General features: G+C 41.3%; 2 protein-coding genes across 6 annotated transcripts in view; both read right to left on the reverse strand.

The window, feature by feature from the left end:
* The window catches only part of FAM172A (family with sequence similarity 172 member A), a 426,299-nt gene that overhangs the window by 103,151 nt on the left and 295,620 nt on the right, over positions 1-27,528 (reverse strand). The window lies entirely within an intron of this gene.
* POU5F2 (POU domain class 5, transcription factor 2) lies at positions 6,505-10,269 on the reverse strand. The gene has a single exon (XM_029218734.1). The coding sequence runs from the start codon at positions 7,681-7,683 to the stop codon at positions 6,844-6,846; it is 840 nt and encodes a 279-aa protein (XP_029074567.1). The 5' UTR covers positions 7,684-10,269; the 3' UTR covers positions 6,505-6,843.

Consider the following 27,528-nt stretch of genomic DNA (forward strand, 5'->3'; position numbering starts at 1 on the left):
ATTAAAGGCAAGTCACTTGACTGTCCTGTTACATTAGCTTGAAGAAATTAATGGCTGGCAATGCTTAGCAGAAAGTGACAGGGCTTTCTCAACAGGCTCACATAGCAATTTTTCTGGGGAAAGTAAGAATCATATCTTTATCAAAATATACAAAATTTTCTTCCTAAGATAACGCCATTCAATTTCACTGATAAAAATACAATTGTTGTGCTCCTAAAATAGATAGAAATAAGTAGCTACTGTAATTCTTCAGCCCATAAAGTCATTTGTTGGGAGGGAAAAAATGTTATTTTTCTTGAAATTTTCTGATGAGTTACCCTGGATTGGTGATATTACCTATGTGAATGACCTAGAGACAGAACACAGATCTGGGGCTGCCTGGCTCCACGGCTAATGCTCTTTCCTTTCCATCACACACCTCTTATTTAACTCCTTTGCAAGAAAAAATAAGTCTCTCTGGGTTCCTACACCCTCCCCCCACAGCACCCACCTATATTTTCTGTCAGGAGTGGTAGATGTCACAGGTTGAACTGGGTTCCCCCCCTAATTTATATCTTGAAGTACTAAACCCCAGTACCTCGAATATGACATTTGGAGATAGGGTCTTTACAAAGGTAATCAAGTTACAATAAGGTCATTAGGGTAGGCTCTAATCCAATATGACTTGTGTCCTTATAAAAGGGGGAAAGTTGAACACAGAAAAATGTATAGAGGAGAGACAATGTAAAGAGACAATAAAGAGAAGATAGCCACCTACAAGCCAAGGAGAGAGGCCTGGAACATATCCTACGCTCACAGCCCTGGAAAGAACCGACCCTACCCATACCTTAATCTTGGGCTTGGAGTCACCAGAAATGTGAGCCAATACATTTCTGTTCCTTAAGCCACCCAATCTGTGGTGCTTTGTTATGGCAGCCCTAGCAAACTAATATAGTAGGCTTTGGACAGAAAAGCTAGAGTTCAATGAAGAAATAGTATGAATGAAGGCAGGACTGGACTTGCATTTGGGAGACAACTGCGACCACAGCAGGAGATCAGGAAGGAAAGGTTTAAGTGGTAATCACAGTATGAGGAACAATGTCCTCTGTCCATTCCCATACTCCATATCCTTGTGGCCTCCATATTCAATCTGTGGTACATTGTTTTGTTCTTATTCATGGAGACTCATACAATTATTATAGGCTAGAAACAACTTCAGAGATCATTCCTTTCAATTATATAACATTACATGGGTTTTCAGAAAGTCTTTATCTAAATCCTTCAAATCAAAACCTTATCATCTGTCCCCTTACCTAGTTGCTATTTGACAGCTAAGGAAACGAACTTTATAATTGTCTTCCAATTATTACAATTCCAAAAGTCATTTCCCAATGTTAGATAGTATGTTTTCTAGCAACTGAGACTATTGTCTTTTTCTGTTCTTTCATTATTCAGTTTTGGCTATCGATCGATGAGCACGATTTCACTGTGTGAAATTTCCTAGGATGCAAAAGAGCGATTTATGAGCTATAAATAAAGCCCAGACAAGGTACAGTGAAAACACAATGGAGAGAAAATTTATTGGGTGGCTACTGCATAAAAGGGAAGTCCTAGGGGTTTCTTTTTATATAACCTAATTTTATCTGTTTATCAACTCTCTCACCCTGTGGATTGCTAGACATATTTCACAGATGAGAAACTGAGGCTGAAAGAAGTAATTTCAAGTAACAGAGATGGTAGGTTACTGAGCTGAGATTTGAACCCAGAAAAGCCTGTCTTCCAAACTATGCCTTGGCTATGGGGCCATACTTCCTCTGGCTTAGAATATTTGTTAACAACTGATGTTATCAGAGGCAATACTCATGTAACAGGAGGACTATAACTCTAAAGCTAAATGAAGACTCCTGATACCTGACACCCCATCATATTTATCATGAGTTGTCATCACATGCTTATTTGTTTAACGTGGACACCTCAGCATACTTTAAGCACCCTGAAGGTCAGGATGAGCCTGTTTTGGTCACCATTGCATCTTAAGCACTGAGGGCACAACCAGCTATATAAGGTACTCAATTAATATTTGTTGAATGGCTACATTAACAAATAATTGAATCTAGCTTAAATTTTAATTAGGCTGGTGTTACGAGCTGAATTTTATCCCACAAAAATTTATATGTTGAAGTCCTAACCCCTAGTACCCCGAAATGTGACCTTATTTGGAGACAGGATCTTTACAGAGATATCTAAGTTAAAATGAGGTCAGTAGGGCAACCCTAATCCAATGACTGGTGTCCTTCTAAGAGGAGGGAATTAGGACACAGATATGTACACGGGGAGACAATGTCAAGAGACAGGGAAAAGGAGGCTGTTTACAAGCCCGAAACAGAGATCCTTCCCTGATAGCCCTCAGAAGGAAGCAACTCTGCAACACCTTGATTTCAGACTTCTAGCATCCAGAACTGTGAGAAAATAAATTTCTATTCTTTGAGCCACCCAAGCTATAGTACTTTGTTATGGCAGCCCTAGCAAACTAATATGTGATATATTGAAACTAATTCTCTTTCAGTAAAAAGGTGTATGTTAAGATTTGCCCACTACTCAGTCAATGATATCCAAAGTTTTACAGCTGTTCCAGGAGCATTATCATCCATTCTAAGACAACAATTCAACTTAATGCATCTTATACACTGCCCTGGCCAGTTCCAAAAGAAGGCCTATACCATGCATCCCAGAAGGAAGACTAATTATTAAACAATAGAGTTACTCCTTTGGCAAAGAAGAAATAGTATGTTAAACAGGTTGTACAGATTTAGAAGATAACATTGATTTTAAAAATCAATGGAAGGCCTCAATTTTTCCTTTTCTGACCATAGTCTTTGGCAGGCAGTCAGTAGAAGAGTCAATAGCGATAAGTGAAGTTGGTTTGCATTTCGAATTTTGCTGGAAGCTGGGGGAAGGAAACCTAAGAAACGCAAGTTCAGTGCCAAAGTAGCTGATTTTGCCGTTAGGAGAATTCACAAGGCTCACAGCTAAAAAGTGAGGTGGCAGAGCAGCAGCCCAACATACCTACCCGCTGGGTTCTTTTCTGGAGGCAGCCCCTTAGGTAAACCATACAGTCTCCCAAAGCTTCTTGTCACGTTTCTCTTCACTGGTGTAACCACGATAACGCTAATGCCTTGTTTTAAGGATTCTACTGGGTATTGGGGTAGATTTACTTCATAACAGTTCATCTTTCAATTGGCTGGGGCTGTAATCACAGGAACTGACCCCCCCTTCAAATCTAAAAATCCACAGATCTCATTTATATTCATTTAGTTTCTTCAAACATGACAAGTAGGGAGAATTCTACCGTGATAAAACCAGGATTTTGATATTTTCAAATGCTTTTTTTTTAAATTGAAAAGTAAACATCCAGGAACATGAAAATGATTTGGGCTTATATTCTAAATGTAGGTTAACCACACTGAGGTATATAAACACTCTAATTGTAATTGTAAATTACCATGTTGTGCAGGAAAACAGACATATGGCAGGTATCTTCATTCACTGAGCTACACTACAGCTCTTTAACATTAATGGACATCTGATTAAAAAAACCCTAATTTTTAGCAATGCCTTTCCAACTGATATGTCCCAATACTCCTGCGTTTAGAGAATTGCCTTTCTTTTACAGAAACTACAAATCTGACTAAAAATGAAAAGGCCAGATTTATTATTCTAAAATATTGTTTTATAATGAGAAATTACCATTTAGAGACAAGAAAGACTAGAAGAATGAATATTTTTAGGAATCCTAGATTTTCTGGAGTCTTTGTTTAGATATATTTCTTGAATTTTTAAACTGTATAATACATACAGCAAATTTTTAAAAAAATCACCAGTAATACCTATTATAGATTTTTTCCCCTGTAATATACCTTTTTCCTTAAAAAATAAAAAATGACATCATAAAGTTTAATAAATTGTTTTGCCTCATTCAACAATCTTTTCTGAACTGTTTGTCAATTTTTACCCTATATGGTGTTCCTTTTTATTTATTTAACCCTTTGTTGAACGTTGTTTCTAACTTTTCGTTGTTAAAATTAAAAAAAAATGCTGTGATACCACCCTTATCACTAAATTTTTGCATACATATAACAATTACTTTCTTATAAACATTATTTAAAAGTTGAAATGATGGGCCAAAGGAAAAGCACATTTTAAAAACTTCTCATATGAATTACCCAACAGCCTTTCATGAAGGTTGTACCAATTTACACGACCACAGGTGGAACAGCCAAATACTTGTTTCTTTTATTTTGTTCATCACGACCACAACACTGTGTTCAAATTATTGTAGTTTCATAACATCTGGTAGAACAAGGCCCTAACGCTTTACCTTCAAAATTTCCATATTTCCCCAAGTTTCATTCTTTCAGTTTAGAATCACTTTGTCAAGTAATACTCCCATATTCCACTAGGATTTTATTTGAATGGAATTGTAGTTTTCATTGTAAAAACATTGTTCTACATAGATAATAAAATTTTGTACCCTAAAAAGAATTCATAAATGGATTCTGCCAAGGAAATCAGTACTGTTTAGTAAGACTATTTCTAGAAGAAAGTCATAAACAAAAGTGGCTATTCTGAAAAATAAATCCTTATGACACAGTTCTAGTATAATAAACAATGATGTACACTACACACATTTTAAAAATATGAAATAATAGAAAACAGATGCTATTTTAAGAGCAGGATAATGTTTTGGAATAAGGAGGGATCTCCTAACACCTCAAGTTTTCTTAGACAAGAAGTAGGAAAACTTCTAGGGAAGGGAGAAATTGTTCTTTATGATAAGAATCTAATTAAACTGCCAAGGAATGATAAAAGCATAAGAACAATAAAGGCAATAATCAATACAGTATTTGGTCTGAATTTGAAAGACTTATGTAAGAAATGATTCAGGGCCTTTATACTGTACTGGCTAGAGATACCCAGAAAATACAGACTTGAAGAAAACCAGGAATTACCTATTAGTTTTCAAGGGAAAACTCTCAAAAGTAAGATGGCCAATGGGAAGGTGTTGCTTAAATTCTAAAATCGTAGATCTACACAGTCATGGTCCCCATTGAAATGTGATGAAGGCTACCATCACCATCTTTGAAGAAAATGCACATATGTACAAAAACGCTATTCTGCTTATACCTCAAAGAGGTTTGGCATCTTCAGGTTAAGAATACCTGCCTTGTCAAAAGGAAATACAAGATAAAGGAAACATTTGATACAGAAATTTTCAGAATGATGGCAAAGATCTCATTGAGTGGTTGGAATTTATATTTTTAACTGAGGTAGGGGAAAATCTGGCAAATATGAAGACTTTGGACTGTTGTTTGGAACCTGCCTCTACTAACTCCTCCCCTGAAATTGTTCTAAGACATGTACCCGTAACATCTTTGTTAATGAAATGATATAGCTTAATTGATTTATGTTATTTGATCTCTGACATATGACACTGCTAACCACTGACAACATACTCTTGGGTTTTTGAAGTTTGGCTCCATTTTCACTAACCTACGTGTCTTGACAGTGCTCTATTTTCAGACATTGACAAGAGGAAGAAATACATATTGGAAGAAACTAGAAAAAAGCAATTAATAAAAATAAACCTAAAATTAAATAATTAGGAAATAAAAACAGTAAATAGGATTAAAAATAAAAAACTTGTTATTTGAAAATACCTGTAGATAAATTCTTTGTAAGGCTGATTAAGGAAAAAAGTAGAGAAAAAAATGGACAAGATTAGTAAGCAAAAAGAATACATAAACTCAGGTATAATATATGGTGACAGAATTATAAAGCCATAAATATTACATGGAGGTGTACGGCAACAGGTGTGAAAACACAGAGGGATTAATGACTTCTGTTTAGTATACGATGACCCATATTGACCAATGTAGAAGTAGAAAACTGGAAAAGACCAATTTCATGGAAGAGATTGGAAAAGTGATTTAAGATGCACCACTGCAAAAGCCACCAGGGAGTTGGATAGTTGGATCAACTATCACAAATATCCTCTACAAAGCATTTCTGAGCTCAAAAGAAAGTAAGGGAAATTCCCAGGGAATAAACCAAACAGAGCTGAAAAGTGAATTAGAAAAAAACACATCTTTCAAGAAAAGGGGGAGAACCGGCAAACTCTTGTGTTTCAACAAGGGCTCTGGGTAGGCTCTATGTACTATTTTCCTGTCCCATCGTCAAACCTTCCCCTGGAGGCAACGATTATCTTGGACTCTGTGTTCACACAAAGTTCTGCTTGGTTTTGATAGAAATAATACACTGACATAGTCTTCTGTGACCTGAGTTTTTCACTCAGTATTGTGTTCATAAGAATATCCCTGTTTACTGATAACCACGTGGAATAAGAGACACAATTACTTTTCAATTAATAAACAGAGAGAAACAAAATATCTAAAACCATCTATGTTTTGGAATGTACCTTAAAGCCAATGCTAAGGAAAAACAAAGGGAAAAACGACACAGCCGTAAACTTCAACCTCCCTCCCCAAATTTTCCTAAACAGCTCCCATCCCTCTCCCTTACGTATTCTTAACTTCTTTAGACAACTAATGGAGGACTTAATGCTAAAAGCCTTTAAGTGAACCCCAGGGGCCCGTTTCCCCGGATTGGCCCTCCCCAGAAAGGCAGGCCCCTCAGCTGGAAAGCCTGGGGAGGCTCAGGGTGGTGGCCAGGGCAGAGAGGAGGGTTCCTCCAGCAGTGAAAGAGGCAGGGGTACAACGGTGTAAAGTAGGGTCCCCCATAATGGGGGACACAGAAATGGAGTCCCGATGTCAGGGGAAAGCACACTGGTCCTCTTGGGAGAGGAGGTCAGACAGTCCCCACCTCCGCCAGTGGGGAGAAATCATTGCTTGGCCGACTGCCCATCTTGCTCCAGTTATGGAACCAAACTTGGACGAAGTCCTTCTGCAGCTGGAGCTGCCCAGCGATGCAGCTGATCTGCTGGGGTGTGGGCTTCTGGCACTGCAGGAAGAGCTTCTCCAGGCTGTTTCCGATGTGTCTCTCCCTGTATGCCCGTCTGCGCTTCCCAGCCTGCTGCAGGATCGTCTCCATTTTGCATAAGCCCAGAAGGTTCTCCACGTCCACTTGCTCCAGCCACATCTTCAGCAGCAGTCGCAGCTTCCACATGTTGGTGAGGCTCAACTGCTGGGCCTCGAAGCGGCAGATGGTCGTCTGGATCAGCGCCCTTCCAAAACGAGCCCCCATGAGCAACCCCACGTCGGCCTGAGAGTACCCCAGGGTCATCCTCTCCTGCCTCAGCTCCTTGGCCAACTGCTCCATCTCCTTCTGTACGGCAGAGACGTCTTCTGGCAGCGCCAGCGTCGGGATGCACTGCAGGATGATGCAGGGCCCGGGGAAGGCGACCTCAGAGGGTCTTGGGAACCAAGCGCTCGCCTCGCCAGCTCCGACCCGGGGCCGGCAAGGCATCATCCCGTCCTGGAATTCGCACGGCGGGGGACCTGGGGACAGTGCCCACACCTCAGGGTCTGGGCACATCCCCGGCCTGACCTCTGGCCGGACCATCAGCCTGCCGGGGGCCGCCTGGGCGCTCAACTCGATTGGAGTGTCAACCCGCACCGGCACTGGCCCTGCGGGCCTGTCCCCACCAGCGCCCGGCACGGGGAAGTTTGAGGGGCTGTGTCCGGCCATGGGGTAAGACCGCTCAGAGCAGGGAGTCTGGTAGGAACGGACGGCTCTCGAGGCTTCAGAACAGCCACCAGCCTCGCCCTCGAGCCCCGCCCCCCAGTGGGCTGAGGTGGCGGTGCAGGCGGGAGAAACTGCGGCCGAGGGTGTGTATGGGAGCTGGCGGGGGAAATCTGGTAGATCCTACTGATAACTGCCAGGTCCCCAGGGTTAAGGGAGGGGCTCCCCTACCCTGAACTTTGCTTCCAACTCCTTCGGAAGTGCAAGTCTCTCTCTTGGGCTTTGCAGCTCCAAGCTGTCTGGGATCCCTTAGTCACTGAGTCCATCCTCTCCCTGAAGAGAACCTAGGTGTTTCCTTTCAGCTCTTCTGAACTCTGGTATCTAATCTCTTTCCTCCGCGTAATGTGAATGACCGCTTCAGGCTTCACAAATATTTGTTAAATATCTCTATGCCAGGTTTTTTTTCTTTATGCTACCCCTTAATTCATTAACTGTCCCCTCACTGCTATCTTCATGGTCACAAGTACTGCCAACGTCTTTCCACTGCACATCTTCAGTCCCTGTGCCCTAGGAAACCTAAGCATCCCTGCCTGAATTTCTAGTTAACATCAGTTTACTGTCAGATTCTGTCCCTCACCCCCGCACTCCGTCAGATTCCACTCTCACTGGGGCCAAGTTTCCTGACTAATTCCATGTTTGCCCCACCAGTCCTTCAAGTCCTTTGCTCCCCATCCTACCTCAGCTTCCTGGTCCAGAGTTTGCACATACAACAGAGGCCTATGTGTTTCATCTTTCTCCCCTCTGGAGACAGGTCTCTGGACTGGCCCTACCTGCTGTTCCCTACGGAGGACACTCCTTGCAATACCTTACTCACCAACATCAGGCTCCTCTATCCCTGACATCTCTCCCATCAGAGACCCAAGGATCTTAGAATATTTGTCCCTCCATCATGTCCCCAGCTCGGGTAACCAGTCCTAGGCCCTGGGTGGAGAAAGCTAAGGAGGGAAGGGGAAGAGAAGATCAGACCTCAGGTTCAAAGCTTCCAAGGAGGAGCTTTAGGAAAGAAGAGAGGACAGCGATCCTGGCTGGATAATCCCAGCCTCTTGCCCTTTCACTCTCCAACTCAACCATGATGAGGCTCTACTCTACCCACATCTACTGAAATTGCTCTTGATGAAGTCATTGGTGACCTTCCAACTGTCAAATCTGGCAGCCTTTTAAAAGTCTTCATCTTATTAAACTTCTCTGCAGTATCTGACAATGCTGACTACTCTTCTTGCGCCTCTGTTTTAAATTCCATGAAACGCTGGTAACAGTCAAATCTGTATTTCAGCCTTGACTTTTCTTTTAATTTCCAGTCTGTATTTCCCATTGCCCCAAATCAAATTCATTATATGCATTTCTAAGCCCGCTGCTCCTCTAGGGCTCCCTGAGCTGGTTGATGGCATTATCACCCACTCAGTCACCCAAACTGAAACACAGGAATTGTTCCTGACCTTTCCCATGCTCCGCAGGGCATCAAATCTTCCGTTGTGGGTCTCCTAAAACAGCTGAGCTCTACGGTCTCCTCTCTAGCCTCATCTTACTGTTTTAATTTAGGCCAAATAATTTCTCACTTGCATTATCATAATAACCTTACAATTGGTTTCTTCTGCGTCTCCTTTCAAGTTTATCTTTCATACCTGTGCTAGAGGTAATTTTCCCCAAACCAAACCAAACCAAAACAAACCTAACCAAACCCAACCGAATGAAAAAAAAAATCTAACCATGTCATTTTTCTCTTAAATTTTTTCAAAATCTAGCCCCTCTTTCCCCAATCAACAAGGTGGGCATTCCAAATCCTGAGTATGGAACACAGTGTTTTTCACCATCTGGCCCCCTCTTCCTTCCTTTCCCAGCCTCGTCTACCACACTTCCCCAAGCTCTCTGCACCCCCAGCTTACTCCATCCATGCTCAGTGGGAATACTTCACTTTGTAATAAAGATGCCACAATTTTCGTGGCTATTATGCTTTTCTTCATGCTGCTACTTCTATCAGAAACAGCTTCCCCTGCTTGTTGGTCTCATTCTCTCATATCATTCAAGATTCTGCTCAAATGTCACTTCGACAGAGAAGCTTTCCTTGACCACTCTTTCTAAAACAGCAACCCTTGTCACTCTCTGTTCCCTTTATTAACCTACTCTTTTTTTTATATTAATAGGTACTGCCACCTAATATATAATTATTTATCTCTCTGTTTATTGTTTGTCTCTGTGCTGCCAAGAGAGCAGGGATTTTGCCTAGTTCACCGCTGTGTCTACAGGGCCCACAACTGTGCTTGGCTCAGTAAACTTTCCTGAGTAAATGAAGTGTGCTGTATTTCCAGTTACCTTTAAGTCACAGTTTAGAGGACACTTTATGGTGAGACCTTCCCCCAGGCAGAGTTAATTAATGCTTTTGTGGCCCCCTCCTTGTACTTGATATATGTTTTTACTGTAACATTTATCAGTAATTATTTATTTTATGTCTTTGTCTTTCCAGCTAGGTACTTAAGGGCATGCATGTAGATGTTATATAGCATGGAACATAACAGAACCCTGAGTGATACACTGCTCAATAAATGCTTGCTGAATGAGTGAATGAATCCTCACCTCTACAGTCCTGAGAGTGAAGTACATTTAGTTTCAGTTTAACAATGAGAAACTTGACCCTACCAGGTGCCTCTCCGTACTTTCTCTCCTGTACTAGAACAGGCCCTTATGTAGATGGGGGTAGTAGTACTATGAGACTAAATTCAACTCAACACTATAGAAAATAAGGTTGTAGAAATGGCCTTGAAGCCATGGTAGAGGGAAAAAGAATCAAGAAATCACTGCCATCTCTACAGGCTATGTATTTGATTATTTGTTTAATGCCTGCATCTCCACTGCAAACCTGGCTAGAATGTATGCTTGTAAAGAGCAAGGTCCTTGTCTGTCTGGCTTACTGCTAGATTTTCAGCACTTGGAACTATACCTGGCACAAAGTGGGAAGTCAAGAGATATCTGTTTAATGTTAAATAAATGAATCTCTGCAGCATTAATGGTGAGAAGACTTCCACATTTGCCTTGGGTTATGTTTTAAGATGATAGTCTATGAAAAACAGTTTGCAATATACAAAATTTCACTGCTCTCTATTCTTTCCAAGTATACCTACATGCTGTTTTTTCAATATTACAAAGCAACCAGCGCCTGCTAAACACAATGAAAGGTGGATCACAAAGAGAATAAGAGACAACAATTTATAAGTTAAGGCCCACATAGTGAAACCAGCCCATTTGCAAAAGAAAACCACAGAGAAATGCTTCATAAGTTGTCTAAAAGCAATAGGTAAGTAAAAATGTTTTTAGTGAATTGGAAAAAGTGAGGAAAGCTTCATTATATTAACTGAGATAAAACACAGTAGCTTAAAACATTTACTAAGTTAAAAAGTAAGGGTATATGAACTTGATGGGTTTTAAATTAACTTGGATACTCTCAATTAACGTTGTCTCTGTGCTTGGTCGGATCTCATCTGCCACTGTGCCTATCTCCTGGTTTATGTATATGTGTTATTGCGAATAAAACCCCATATTCTTAAAAGAAGTCTTGACACCTCCTTAAAAGTATATTTAATGTGCTATAGAAATGGGGTGATCAGGGGAAAAAAGCAGGAACATATTTGGTTGGAACAGAAATAGGGATCAGGGAAGGCAGGTGATGGGAATGCCCAAGACAACCAGCACTGTTTGGGCTGGGGCGCTTGAGAGGCTAATCCATCACCTTCAACAAACCCCGAGACCTCTTAGTAAGTGATTAGATTACAATGTAAGAATCAGGCCAGTCTTATCCATAGGGAATTATAAAGTAAGGATAAGAAACACATGGTCCCAGGCCCCATGTATTTATAACCTAAATGGAGGAGAAGAGAAACTGTCAGGAGAGCAGGACAGCTACACTTGCCCAAAGAGAAGTTAACGGTTTTCTATTATTAGGATCTTTGGAATTAAGAGAAAGTTAAATTTTAAGCTGAAATACACAAAGCATCAGGATTTGTGAAATTAAGCTCTCCTTAAGTAGCCTCTATCCTAAGATGTCAAAACCAACTGCCAGGATCACTAATGGTAAGAAGCAGAAAACAGTGCAGGCAAAGTTAATGATAAACGTCCTTGTAGGTCTTGGTTCAAGTTTCATCTCTTTGAAAAGCTTGGCCAATACACTCAGGACTACAGTGATCTCCCTCCTCTCTGAACTTAGTGTCTTTCCATTCAGATACATTGGCTGCTTTATAAAGCCGGCTGCAGTTTCATGTCATAGCTCCGACCCAGGAGATACGGAAATGTCTCTGAACGGACATTACAGATACCATTTATTTTGTACTTATGTGCCAAACAATGTGCTAATGCCTGAGCTATGCACAGTACTCTGAGGATGGTAAGTGCATAAAGACACCTGGATGAGAGGGAGATCTGGTCTTGATTTACACCATCCTATTGATCAGTTATCTCGTTAACCAGGAAGGTGATCCCTGCTTCCTCATCTCTCCAAATGCATCTCTCCCAAAGCTGCTCATGCCCCAGATGGAGGACACAGCTTTGTTCAGGACTATGTGAGGAGTTTCATTTCTCTGTCGGAGGCTCCAAACAATACTTTTTGAATGTAATTAGATCAACAGAGAAGATCTAAGAATAATGTACAAGCCAGGCAGAGAGGGCCAGGCCCGCTAGATGGTGCCAATTTTATAGTTTTTCCCACTCTACATGTAGCCTAGTAACTGAGCATTGACCAGGCATCAGTGTGTAAAGGCACTGTCACCAGAAGGGCAGGTATAGGTCCCCAAAAACCACATTAGTCAAGGAGACAAAAAGCAAAGGCAGGAGACAAGATCCAGAGACCAGTTACTGGGAAGTCCCTCTCTGGGTCTAGGAAGTAAAGTGAGAAACCCAGGAGAACTGTGATAACTGTCCAGTAAGGAAAGATGCCTCCCACCTCACAGTGAAAGAGTTAACATCACACACCACAACAATTTAGTTCACTGAAACTACCTCAAAATACACTGAAATGATTCAACTGTCAATTCTCTGGGTGGATTTTCAAGTAGAAAACTACATAAAGCAAGGTGAGCGGGGGGACTCAAGATGGCAGAATAGAAGGACGCGGAATTCGTCTCTCCTCACATATACATCAAGAATACATCTACAAATGGAACAATTCTCATAGAGCACCTGCTAAACATTAGCGGAAGACTTCGGACACCTAAAAGGACAAGAAAAATCCCCTCATAACCTGTAGGAGGAAAGAAAGAAGATAAAAAGAAAAGAGGAAGCAAAACAGGCATCAGCACCCCTGGCGGGAAGCTGAAGGTGAGAGGAGGTCCCCGCACTCATTAAAACTCCCTCTCGGTGGGGAAATTAGCTGTGACAGAAAAGGACCTTTGGGGGATCAAAGGAGAATGCAGCAGACAGTCTGCAGAAGGCAGGACAAGGTAAGAACTACACAAGTGGTCTACATTGCAGCTCTGCACATTCCAGCCTGAGTCCTGAGTTGCCAGTTGTGGAGGGCAGGGCTTGGTGCTGGAAAGTGGGATTTGGAGTGCGGACCCAGGAGGGGACAGCTGTTGGCTGTGAAAAGACAGCCTGAAGGGCCAGGAGTAAGGAGCTACACAACCAGGAAAGTCTGCGGGAAAAGTGCAGGACGCCATAGACGCAAGGCGTCATTGTTGAGTGGCACGCAAGGGGCGGGGACGCCATTACAACCCGTCTCCCCACCTGCTGGCTTCTTCCGCCTCCACAGGCACTGGGAGGGGCTCCCATCTGAGTGGGCTTGCCTGCCCCTCGGGTCAGGGTCTCCTACGCCCACCTGGGCTCAAGGGGCCTGAGCGCCACCCATCCCAAAGCCTCCTTGGGAATCAGCCCTGGGCTCCCCTGCCTGGGACGGAAGTGTACTGATGCTGGCAGGCGCTGAATGCTAAAGTGTGGGGTTGGGAGAGCAGATCAGGGAGAGGAGCTCTGTTGGCTGCGCAGAACAGCAGAGGGGACGGGTGTCAGGGGATGCGTGGCTCCAAATGCCCCTAGGGGAAGCGTCATCTGCCTGGAAAGTGAGGCGTCATTGTTGAGTGGTGAGTGGTGGGGGGTTGCCCCTGCCCCCGCGTGCCAGCTCCTGCCTCCACCATCTCTGGGAGGTACTCCTGGCACAGCGAGCATGCCACAGTCTGTTGCAATGGCCTGCTGGTCCCTGCTGCTGCAGGCAACTCACACACACCCCAACTGTGCCCTCTGTACCCCACCCCAGCCCCAAGCAGCCACTGCTTTTGCTCCCTCTCAGCTGCGCAAGGAACAGATGCCTAAGGATGGCGCACAGGTGGATGCGGGGTCAAAACCAAAGCTGAGCCCCAGGGGCGGTGCGACTGAGGAAGAGGAATGGAAATCTTTCTGTGCAGCTGCACAGGCCATGGATTAAATCCCCAAGATCGGCTTGGTAAATCCCACATCTGTGGAATACCTGAATGGACAATGAGTGTTCCCACAACTGAGACTGGTCTGGCCTTCGCAGCAGTGGCCTCTGGGGGCAAGAACATGGGCGAGTTAGGTCAGGTCAGGGTCTGAGCTGGCCCCACAGAGTCCACAGCAGGTCCAGAGACCAACCCAGAAGTACTGGAAGGCCGCCAGGGGAAGTGGGGACTGGCTCTGGTTCACTGGGGGAGCAAGGACACTGACAGAGCAGGCCCGAGGAAAATATTCTTATTACGATTATTATTTTTTTGGGCTTGTTTCATTTTGTTCACTTGTTGGTGTTGTTGCTTTTATTATTTTGTAACTTTTTTCTTTTTCTTTTTTTATTTTTTTGCAGTACGCGGGCCTCTCACTGTCGTGGCCTCTCCCGTTGCGGAGCACAGGCTCCGGACACGCAGGCTCAGCGGCCATGGCTCACGGGCCTAGCTACTGCGCGGCATGTGGGATCTTCCTGGACCGGGGCACGAACCCAAATCCCCTGCATCGGCAGGCGGACTCTCAACCACTGCGCCACCAGGGAAGCCCTTCTTTTTTTAATATATATATATTTTTTATTTTTCTATTTTTACTTTATTTTTGTTGTTTTGTGTTTTTTTCTTGTTTTTGGTCTTTGTTTTATTCTTTTTTATTGTTTTTATGTGTATATTTTATGTTTTCTTCACTTTCTGGTTTATTGTTTGCTTTGGTTTTTATTTTTCATTTTTTGTTACTTTACTCCTCACTGTTCTCATTTTCTAATTATTTTTATTTATTTATTTATTTATTTTTGGCTGCGTTGGGTCTTTGTTGCCACGCGCGGGCTTTCTCTAGTTGCAGCAAGCGGGGGCTACTCTTTGCTGCTGTGCGCAGGCTTCTCACTGAGGTGTCTTCTCTTGTTGCAGAGCACAGGCTCTAGGCACATGGTCTTCAGTAGTTGTGGCATGTGGGCTCAGTAGTTGTGGCGCACAGGCTTAGTTGCTCCGCGGCACATGGGATCTTCCCAAACCAGGGCTCGAACCCATGTCCCCTGCATTAGCAGGTGGATTCTTAACCACTGTGCCACCAGGGAAGCCCCTCATTTTTGAATTCTTTTGTTTGTTCTCTTTTTTTCTGTGTGTGTGTGTGTTGTGTTGTTGCTGCTCTTTGTTTTTGCTTTTGCTATTTGTCTTGGGTTTTGTTTGTCTGTTTTGTTTTCTTTTTTTGTCCCTCTGGCTGCACTGTGCAGCTTGCAGGCTCTTGGCTCCCTGGCCAGGGGTTGGGCCTGGGCCTCTGGGGTGGGAGCACTGAGCCCAGGATGCTGGACCACCAGAGAACTCCTGGGCCCAGGAAATATTAATCAGTGTGAGCTCTCCCGAGGTATCCATATCAACATCAAGTCACAGCTCCACCCAACTGCCTGTAGGCTCCAGTGCTGGATACCTCATGCCAAACAACCAGCAAGACAGGAGCACAGCCCAACCCATCAGCAGATAGGCTACCTAAAGTTGAACTAGCTCACAGACACCCCAGGAAACACACCACATGATGTGGCCCTGCCCATCAGAGGAAAAAGATTCAGCTCCACCCACCAGAGCGGATGCACCAGTCCCTCCCACCAGGAAGCCTACACAAGCCCCTGAACCAACCTCACTCACCAGCGGGCAGACAACAGAAGCAAAAGGAACTACGAGCCTGCAGCCTGCAGAAATGAGACCATAAACACAGTAGGTTAGACAAAATGAGAGGACAGAGAAATATGTTGCAGACGAAAGAGCAAGGTAAAATCCCCCAAGACCAAATAAATGAAGAGGAAATAGGCAATCTACTTGAAAAATAATTCAGAGTAATGATAGTAAAGATGATCCAAGATCTCAGAATTAGAATGGAGGCATGGATTGAGAAGATACAAGAAATGTTTAACAAGGACTTAGAAGAACTAAAGAACAAACAATCAGTGATGAACAACACAATAATTGAAATTAAAAATACACTAGAAGGAATTAATAGCAGAATAACTGAGGTGGAAGGACGGGAAAGTGACCTGGAAGACAGAATGGTGGAAATAACTGCCACAAAGCAGAATAAAGAATGAAAAGAAAGGAGGACACTCTCAGAGACCTCTGGGACAACATTAAAGGCAACAATATTCGAATTATAGGGGTACCAGAGAAGAAGAGAAAGGAAAAGGGCCTTAGAAAATATTTGAAGGGATTATAGTAGAAAACTTCCTGAACATGTGAAAGGAAATAGACAATCAACTCCAGGAGGTGCAGGGAGTCCCATACAGGATAAACCCAAGGAGAAACACGCTGAGAAATATATTAATCAAACTAACAAAAATTAAATACAAAGAAAAAAATATTAAAAGCAGCAAGGGAAAGGCAACAAATAACTACAAGAGAATCCCCATCAGTTTATCAGCTGATTTTTCAGCAGAAACTCTGCAGGCCAGAAGGGAGTGGCAGGACATATTTAAAGTGATGAAAGGGAAAAACCTACAACCAAAATTACTATACCCAGCAAGGATCTCATTCAGATTTGATGGAGAAATCAGAAGCTTTACAGACAAGCAAAAGCTAAGAGAATTCAGCACCACAAAACCAGCTTTACAACAGATGCTAAAGGAACTTCTCTAGGCAGGAAACACAAGAGCAGAAAAAACCCTACAAATACAAACCCAAAACAATTAAGAAAATGGTAATAGAAACATACATATTGATAATTACCTTAAATGTAAACGGATTAAATGCTCCAACCAAAAGTCACAGATTGGCTGAATGGATACAAAAACAAGACCCGTACATATGTTGTCTACAACAGACCCACTTCAGACCTAGGGATACATACAGACTGAAAGTGATGGGATGCAAAAAGATATTCCATGCAAATGGAAATCAAAAGAAAGCTGGAGTAGCAATACTCATATCAGACAAAATAGACTTTAAAATAAAGACTATTACAAGAGACAAGGAAGGACACTACATAATGATCAAGGGATCAATCCAAGAAGAAGATATAACAATTGTAAGTATTTATGTACCCAACATAGGAGCACCTCAATACATAAGGCAAATGCTAAGAGCCATAAAAGGGGAAATCGACAGTACCACAATAATAGTGGGGGACTTCAACACTCCACTTACACCAATGGATAGATCATCCAGACAGAAAATTAATAAGGAAGCAAAAGCCTTAAATGACACATTAGACCAGATAGACTTAACTGAAATTTACAGGACATTCCAACCGAAAGCAGCAGAATACACTTTCTTCTCAAGTGCACATGAAACATTCTCCAGGATAGATCACATCTTTGGTCACAAACCAAGCCTCGGTAAATTTAAGAAAACTAAAATCGTATCAAGCATCTTTTCCGACCACAAGGCTATGGGATTAGAAATCAATTACAGGGGAGAGACCGTTAAGATGGCAGAGGAGTAAGACGTGGAGATCACCTTCCTCCCCACAAATACATCAGAAATACATCTACATGTGGAACAGCTCCTACAGAACACCTACTGAACGCTGGCAGAAGACCTCAGACTTCCCAAAAGGCAAGAAACACCCACGTACCTCGGTACGGCAAAAGAAAAAAGAAAACAACAGAGACGAAAGAATAGGGATGGGACCTGCACCTCTGGGAGGGAGCTGTGAAGGAGGAAAAGATTCCACACACTAGGAAGTCCCTTCACTGGCGAAGATGGGGGGTGGCGGGGGTGAAGCTTCCAAGCCACGTAGGAGAGCGCAGCAATAGGGGTGCAGAGGGCAAAGCGGAGAGATTCTCACACAGAGGATTGGTGCCGACCAGCATTCACCAGCCTGAGAGGCTTGTCAGCTCACCCACCAGGGCGGGTGGGGGCTGGGAGCTGAGGCTCAGGCTCTGGAGGTCAAATCCCAGGGAGAGGACTTGGGTTGGCTGCGTAAACACAGCCTGAAGGGGGCTAGTGCGCCACAGCCAGCCGGGAGGGAGTCCGGGAAAAAGTATGGAACTGCCTAAGAGGCAAGAGACCATTGTTTTGGGGTGCGCGAGGAGAGGGGATTCAGAGCATCACTTAAATGATCTCCAGAGACGGCGTGAGCCATGGCTATCAGCGTGGACACTGGAGATGGGCATGAAAAGCTAAGGTTGCTGCTGCAGCCGCCAACAAGAAGCCTGTGTGCAAGCACAGGTCACTATCCACACCTCCTCTCCGGGGAGCCTGTGCAGCCTGCCACTGTCAAGTCCCATGATCCAGGGACAACTTCCCCAGGGGAACACATGGTGCACCTCAGGCTGTTGCAACGTCACGCCAGCCTCTGCCACCGCAGGCTCGCCCCAAGTTCCATATCCCTCCCTCCACCCCCGGCCTGAGTTAGCCACAGCCCCCTAATCAGCTGCTCCTTTAACCCCGTCCTGTCTGAGTGAACAACAGACGCCCTCTGGCGACCTACACGCAGAGGCGGGGCCAAATCCAAAGCTGAACCCCAGGATCTGTGAGAACAAAGAAGAGAAAGGGAAATCTCTCCCAGCAGCCTCAGGAGCAGCAGATTAAATCTCCACAACCAAGTTGATGTACCCTGCATCTGTGGAATACCTGAACAGACAACGAATCATCCCCAAATTAAGGCAATGGACTTTGGGAGCAACTCTAGACTTGGAGTTTTCTTTCTGCATCTAATTTGTTTCTGGTTTGATATTTATCTTAGTTTAGTATTTAGAGTTTATTATCACTGGTAGATTTGTTTACGGATTTGGTTGCTCTCTTCCTTTTTTTCTTTTTATATATATAGATATATATATTTTTCCTTTTTCTCTTTTTGTCAGTGTGTATGTGTATGCTTCTTTGAGTGATTTTGTCTGTATAGCTTTGCTTTTACCATTTGTCCTAGGGTTCTGTCTTTTTTTTTAGTATAGTTTTTAGCACTTGTTATCATTGGTAGCTTTGTTTTTTGGTTTGGTTGCTATCGTCTTTCCTTTTTTGTCCTTTTTTTTATTCTAATTTTTAAATTTTTAATAATTAAAAAAATTTTTTATTTTAATAACTTAATTTAATTTCTTTCTTTCTTTCTTTTTTTCTCGCTTTTCTTTTGAGCTGTGTGGCAGACAGGGTCTTGGTGCTCAGGCCGGGCGTCAGGCCTGTGCCTCTGAGGTGGGAGAGCCGAGTTCAGGACATTGGTCCACCAGAGATCTCCCGGCTCGATGTAATATCAAATGGCGAAAGCTCTCCCAGAGATCTCCATCTCAATGCTAAGACCCAGCTCCACTCAACAACCAGCAAGCTACAGTGCTGGACACGCTATGCCAAACAACTAGCAAGACAGGAACACAACCCCACCCATTAGCAGAGAGGCTGCCTGAAATCATAATAAGGTCACAGACACTCCAAAATATACCACTGAACACGCCTGACCACCTGAAGGCCTTACCACCAGAAAGACAAGATACAGTCTCATCCAACAGAACACAGGCACCAGTCCCCTCTACCAGGAAGCCTACACAAGCCACTGAAACAACCTTACCCACTGGGGGGAGACAGCAAAAACAGTGGGAACTATGAACCTTCATCCTGCAAAAAGGAGACACCAAACACAGTAAGTTAAGCAAAATGAGAAGACAGAGAAACACACAGGAGATGAAGGAGCAAGGTAAAAATCTACCAGACCAAACAAATGAAGAGGAAATAGGCAGTATACCTGAAAGAGAATTCAGAGTAATGATAGTAAAGATGAAACAAAATCTTGGAAATAGAATGGAGAAAATACAAGAAACGTTTAACAAGGACCTAGAAGAACTAAAGGGCAAACAAACAATGATGAACGACACGATAATTGAAATTAAAAATTCTCTACAAGGAATCAATAGCCGAATAACTGAGGTAGAAGAATGGATGAGTGACCTGGAAGATAAAATAGTGGAAATAACTGCCACAGAGCAGAATAAAGAAAAAAGGATGAAAAGAATTGAGGACAGTCTCAGAGACCTCTGGGACAACATTAAACGCACCAACATTCGAATTATAGGGGTCCCAGAAGAAGAAGAGAGAAAGAAAGGGACTGAAAAAATATTTGAAGAGATTATAGCTGAAAACTTCCCTAATATGGAAAAGGAAATAGTCAGTCAAGTCCAGGAAGTGCAGAGAGTCCCATACAGGATAAATCCAAGGAGAAACACGACAAGACACATATTAATCAAACTATCAAAAATTAAATACAAAGAAAAAATATTAAAAGCAGCAAGGGAAAAACAACAAATAACATACAAGGGAATCCCCATAAGGTTAACAGCTGATCTTTCAGCAGAAACTCTGTAAGCCAGAGGGAAGTGGCAGGACATATTGAAGTGATGAAAGGGAAAAACCTACAACCAAGATTACTCTACACAGCAAGGATCTCATTCAGATTTGATGGAGAAATTAAAATCTTTACAGACAACCAAAAACTAAGAGAATTAAGCACAACCAATCCAGCTTTACAACAAATGCTAAGGGAACTTCTCTAGGCAGGGAACACAAGAGAAGGAAAAGACTTACTATAACAAACCCAAAACAATTAAGAAAATGGTAATAGGCACATACATAATGATAACTACCTTAAACATAAATGGATTAAATGCTCCCACCAAAAGACATACACTGGCTGAATGGATACAAAAACATGACTTGTATATACACTGTCTACAAGAGACCCACTTCAGACCTAGGGACACATACAGACTGAAAGTGAGGGGATGGAAAAAGATATTCCATGCAAAGGGAAATCAAAAGAAAGCTGGAGTAGCAATCCTCATATCAGACAAAATAGACTTTAAGATAAAGATTATTACAAGAGACAAAGAAGGACACTACATAATGATTAAGCGATCAATCCAAGAAGAAGACAGAACAATTGTAAATATTTATGCATCCAACATAGCAGCACCTCAATACATAAGGCAAATGCTAACAGCCATAAAAGGGGAAATGACAGTAACACAATCATAGTAGAGGACTTTATCACCCCACTTTCCCCAATGGACAGATCACCCAAAATGAAAATAAATAAGGAAACACAAGCTTTAAATGAAATATTAAACAAGATGGACTTAATTGATATTTATAGGACATTCCATCCAAAAACAACAGAATACACTTGCTTCTTAAGTGCTCATGGAATGTTCCCCAGGATAGATCATATCTTGGGTCACAAATCAAGCCTTGGTAAATTTAAGAAACTTGAAATCTATCAAGTATCTTTTCTGACCACAACGCTATGAGATTAGATATCAATTACAGGAAAAAAATCTGTAAAAAAAATACAAAAACATGGAGGCTAAACAACACATAACTCAATAACCAAGAGATCACTGAAGAAATCAAAGAGGAAATAAGAAAAACCTAGAAACAAATGACAATGAAAACACAACAACCCAAAACCTATGGGATGTAGCAAAAGCAGTTCTAAGAGGGAAGTTTATAGCAATACAATCCTACCTCAAGAAACAAATAACACCTCAAAGAAAAAACCTAACCTTACACCTAAAGCAATTAAAGAAGAACAAAAAAAACCCCAAAGTTAGCAGAAGGAAATAAATCGTAAAGATCAGATCAGAAATAAATGAAAAAGAAATGAAGGAAATGATAGCAAAGATCAATAAAACTAAAAGCTGTTTCTTTGAGAAGATAAACAAAATTGATAAACCATTAGCCAGACTCATCAAAAAAAAAAAAAAAGGGAGAAGACTTAAATCAATAGGATTAGAAATGCAAAAGGAGAAGTAACAACGGACACTGCAGAAATACCAAGGATCATTAGAGATTACTACAAGCAACTATATGCCAATAAAATGGACAACCTGGAAAAAATGGACAAATTCTAAGAAAAGCACAACCTTCCGAGACTGAACCAGGAGGAAATAGAAAATATAAACAGACCAATCACAAGCACTGAAATTGAAACTGTGATTAAAAATCTTCCAACAAACAAAAACCCAGGACCAGATGGCTTCACAGGCAAATTCTACCAAACATTTAGAGAAGAGCTAACACCTATCCTTCTCAAATGCTTCCAAAATATAGCAGAGGGAAGAATACTCCCAAACTCATTCTATGAGGCCACCATCACCCTGATACCAAAACTAGACAAAGACGTCACAAAGAAAGAAAACTACAGGCCAATATCACTGATGAACACAGATGCAAAAATCCACAACTAAATACTAGCAAACAGAATCCAACAGCACATTAAAAGGATCATGCACCATGATCAAGTGGGGTTTATCCCAGGAATGCAAGGATTCTTCAATATATGCAAATCAAGCAATGTGATAAACCATATTAACAAATTGAAGGAGGAAAACCATATGATCATCTCAATTGATATAGAGAAATCTTTTAACAAGATTCAATACCCATTTATGATAAAAACCCTCCAGACGGTAGGCATAGAGGGAACTTACCTCAACATAATAAAGGACATATATGACAAACCCACAGCCAACATCATTCTCAATGGTAAAAAAACCAAAACCATTTCCTCTAAGATCAGGAACCAGACAAGGGTGTCCATTCTCACCACTATTATTCAACATAGTTTTGGAATTTTAGCCACAGCAATCAGAGAAGAAAAAGAAATAAAAGGAATCCAAATAGGAAAAGAAGTAAAGCTATCATTGTTTGCAGATGACATAATACTATACATAGAGAATCCTAAAGATGCTACCAGAAAACTACTAGAGCTAATCAATGAATTTGGTAAAGTAGCAGGATACAAAATTAATGCACAGAAATCTCTGGCATTCCTAAACACTAATGATGAAAAATTTGAAAGAGAAATTAAGGAAACACTCCCATGTACCATTTCAACAAAAATAATAAAATACCTAGGATAAACCTACCTAAGGAGACAAAAGACCTGTATGCAGAAAACTATAAGACACTGATGAAAGAAATTAAAGATGATACAAAGAGATGGAGAGATATACCATGTTCTTGGATTGGAAGAATCAACATTGTGAAAATGACTCTACTACCCAAAGCAATCTACAGATTCAATGCAATCCCTATCAAACTACCACTGGCATTTTTCACAGAACTAGGACAAAAAAATTCACAATTTGTATGGAAGCACAAAAGACCCTGAATAGCCAAAGCAATCTTAAGAAAGAAACACAGAGCTGGAGGAATGAGCCTCTCTGACTTTAGACTATACTACAAAGCTACAGTAATCAAGGCAGTATAGTACTTGCACAAAAACAGAAATATAGATCAATGGAACAGGATAGAAAGCCCATAGATAAACCCACGCACATATGGTCACCGTATCTTTCATAAAGGAGGCAAGAATATGCAATGGAGAAAAGACAGCCTCTGCATTAAGTGGTGCTGGGAAAACTGTACAGCTACATGTAAAAGAATGAAATTAGAACACTGCCTAATACCATACACAAAAATAAATTCTAAATGGATTCAAGACCTAAATGTAAGGCCAGACACTATAAAACTCTGAGAGGAAAACATAGGCAGAACACTCTATGACATAAATCACAGCAAGATCCTTTTGGACCCACAAATGGGACCTAATGAAGCTTCCAAGCTTTTGCACAGCAAAGGAAAACATAAAGACTAAAAGACAACCCTCAGAATGGGAGAAAATATTTGCAAATGAGGCAACTGACAAAGGATTAATCTCCAAAATATACAAGCAACTCATGCAGCTCAATATCAATAAAACAAACAACCCAATCCAAAAATGGGCAGAAGACCTAAATAGACATTTCTCCAAAGAAGATATACAGATTGCCAACAAATACATGAAAGGATGCTCAACAACATTAATAATTAGAGAAATGCAAATCAAAACTACAATGAGGTATCACCTCACACCAGTCAGAATGGCCATCATCAAAAAATCTAGAAACAATAAATGCTGGAGAGGGTGTGGAGAAGAGGGCACCCTCTTGCACTGTTGGTGGGAATGTAAATGTAAATTGATACAGCCACTATGGAGAACAGTATGGAGGTTCTTTAAAAAACTAAAAATAGAATTACCATATGACCCACAATCCCACTACTGGGCATATGCTCAGAGAAAACCATAATTCGAAAAGATACATGCACCCCAATGTTCACGGCAGCACTATTTACAATAGCCAGGACATGGAAGCAACCTAAATGTCCATCAACAGAGGAATGGATAAAGAAGATGTGGTACACGTATACAATGGATTATTACTCAGCCATAAAAAGGAATGAAACTGGGTCATTTGTAGAGATGTGGATGGACCTAGAGACTGTCATACAGAGGGAAGTTAAGTCAGAAAGAGAAAAACAAGTAGCGTATATTAACACATATATGTGCACTCTGGAAAAATGGTATAGATCATCTTATTTGCAAAGCAGAAATAGAGACACAGATATAGAGAACAAATGTATGGATACCAAGGGGGAAAGGGGGTGGGGTGGGAGGAACTGGTTGATTGGGATTGACATATATACACTATTGTTACTAAGTATAAGACAGATAACTAATGAGAACATACTGTATACCACAGGGAACTCTACTTAATGCACTGTGATGACCTAAATGGGAAGAAAATCCAAAAAAGAGGGGCTATGTGTGTCTGTATAACTGATTCATCTTGCTGTACACTAGAAACACAACATTGTAAAGCAACTATACTCCCATAAAAATTAATTTAAAAGAAAGACAAAGTGAGACACTGAAGATAAGTTAGGCCGTTAAGAAAACTCGGTAAGTGTAGATAAGGTACATACAGTAAGAACATTAAAGTTGTAACAAATTGGAAAAAGAGTTAGTCACATCAGTGTAGTCACTGGAAAGAATAATTTATTACTCTATGAGATAAATTCACAAAATACATAAAATAGCACTGTTCTGTAAAGGAGATAAGACAGGACAGCTATTTGTGAATAACGACATGCTTTTACTTATAAAATACGTAGAGAAAAACTAGAATGTAGCATATTGCCAACATAAAATTTCCCTGATTTTCTTAATTTCAGATTAAGATGATGAAGGACTTTTTGTTGTTGTTGTTACTGCATTTTGTTGCTGTTCTTTTTGTTACTGTAAAAAATGACTCTGCTGTGATATAATTGCTGCTTAGAAATAACAGCTCGTGACACAAATATGACACAACCCACATAATCAGACTACAAAGAGCTTTAGAGTATAGAGAGAAAAACCCTTCCATTTTATTTTGTAGATCTGTGATATTCATGACCAATGAACTTCCTGTGCCATAAAATAATACTAAGTATAAAAACCCTACCGCCTTCACCAGAAGCCTTAAAGATTTACAATATCTGTATAAGGCAGGAAGAGTGGTTGAGTTGAGCAGGGCTGAGTTGAAAGGCATTATGGTGATGAGTCAGGTATATTCAAAGATAGTCACAAGTAGATAAAGTTGAACGGTTCTTGTTATGCCAAGCAGGATTTAAACAAACTTTTTAGCTGAGTTTGCCCTTGTTACAGAAGAAAAGCTTTAAGGATGTTCTTGCATTGATTACTCTAGTCAGGGCGCAGTCACCATCTTCTGCATTCAAATTTGTACTCTGCTTACACTTTTAAGCAGGAGATACACAACTTGTTGAGTGAAAAAGTTTTCTATTACACTGCACAGTAAAATACACCTAACAGAAATGACAGCTTACGACCAATGAAACCAGTAATTTAGTATGTGACATGGGCTCAGAGAAGTAAATGAGAAGTAGAACAGAATTTTTGTTTATAGGATGCAATTCTTTTAGGTGCTGTGAGAAGTATTTTTGTTAAGGAGATTCCAAATCAGTTGATTTTGGTGCCATTACCATCATTAAGTTTGGGGACTCTGTGAATGTCCCTGGAATCTCTCTAAGAAACTATGAACTGAAGTAAAACAAATAGAGTGGTAGAATTTCTTGTAGTAATTTAAATTCAAGAATGACACTTGTCATTTATGACTGACAGAAAAGTAGATGAAACACAAGGAAGAAACTGATGAATTTATAGAAGTTTCTCATAAGGATATGTTCTAGGGCAGGGGTCATTTGAAAGGAAGACAATGTGTGAAAGAGCCGACAGGCTTTCAGGGAGAGTATGGAAGAATAGGACACTAGCAGGAAGGAGAGTGAAAGGGAAAGGGTCAGTGTGGAATTTAAATTGGAAGAGTGAAATACGGAGAATGCTGAAGAATAGGAAAATTGAGGAGTTTAAAGACCGTACTTCTGTAGAAGATGTACTGGGAGGCTCTGAGACTCATGACGAGACATAACTAGAATCAGGACTTAGATAATCTAGAAAATAGAATGAAGCAGGAGAGAAATGACAGAAAGTTTTTAACTCTCAAATATTGAAAAGCAAAGAACAATTTCTCTAAAACTGTGGTACTTGATTGTTGGGTAAAATAATTTCTAATAATAACAACAGGAAGTTCTTGCTTTGCACGGTAGTGTGGGACTATACAGAGGACCATACAAGCTGAAATCAGGCAAAGTGATCATAATAATCAATGAAAAAAAACTACGGTTGTTCCATGACCTTTTTTTTGTCAAAACATTAAAAGTCTTCTTACTGTCAGCTAAAAATGAATAGGGTCGGGGAATGAAAAAAAGAGTAAGACTAATTGTACTTAGTACATTACACTTCATCTTTAAAACATTAGAAACAATGAGAATTAAGATGCTTTATTTCTTTGTAAAAAACTTATTAAGAGTAGTTTGAATAGTGCTTGCTTTCTTGTCATATAACTTATGATACAGTTCAAACAAATCTTTTCTATGCCTTGGCTAACTTTCACACTCCTAGTGTGGATCAGCTTCCAACATTTTACCCTTCAAGCTTCCAATGTCATGAAATATCTCTGAGAGTTCATTTGATGTGAAGTGTTTTTTTTGCCAGTATCACTTCCTCTGGGACATCTTCATCTTTTCGTCACAGTGCTTTCCAATTTCACTTCCAGCATTTCATGTGTTTGCTTCACTTTCATCTTTGTTGGCCAGATCTCTCTTCTGACCATCCTTTTTTTTTTTTTTTTTTTTTGCGGTACGCTGGCCTCTCACTGTTGTGGCCTCTCCCGTTGCGGAGCACAGGCTCCGGATGCGCAGGCTCAGCGGCTATGGCTCACAGGCCTAGCCGCTCTGCGGCATGTCGGATCTTCCCGGACCGGGGCATGAACCCGTGTCCCCTGCCTCGGCAGGCGGACTCTCAACCACTGCGCCACCAGGGAAGCCCCCTGACCATCCATTTTTATAAAAACAGATAGTGCTACTGTGTATGAACTGAATAACAGATATGCAGTGTTCGGTCAGTGACAGATTTTGAAAAAAGGGATATAATTGGTCATTGATCATGATGTGCATCTGTTTATTTACATAGACAGTTGTACTTAATGCAATTACTAATAGTTAATATATTGTGGTAACTGAA

The sequence above is a fragment of the Monodon monoceros genome, unplaced genomic scaffold, assembly GCF_005190385.1.
Source record: "Monodon monoceros isolate NGI ecotype Baffin Bay Population unplaced genomic scaffold, NGI_Narwhal_1 Super_Scaffold_12, whole genome shotgun sequence".
In the NCBI taxonomy this organism is placed as follows: Eukaryota; Metazoa; Chordata; class Mammalia; order Artiodactyla; family Monodontidae; genus Monodon; species Monodon monoceros.

What these genes read in the sequence shown, in the direction of transcription:
- POU5F2 (XM_029218734.1), bottom strand. Translation starts at nt 7,683, where the DNA reads ATGGCCGGACACAGCCCCTCAAACTTCCCCGTGCCGGGCGCTGGTGGG.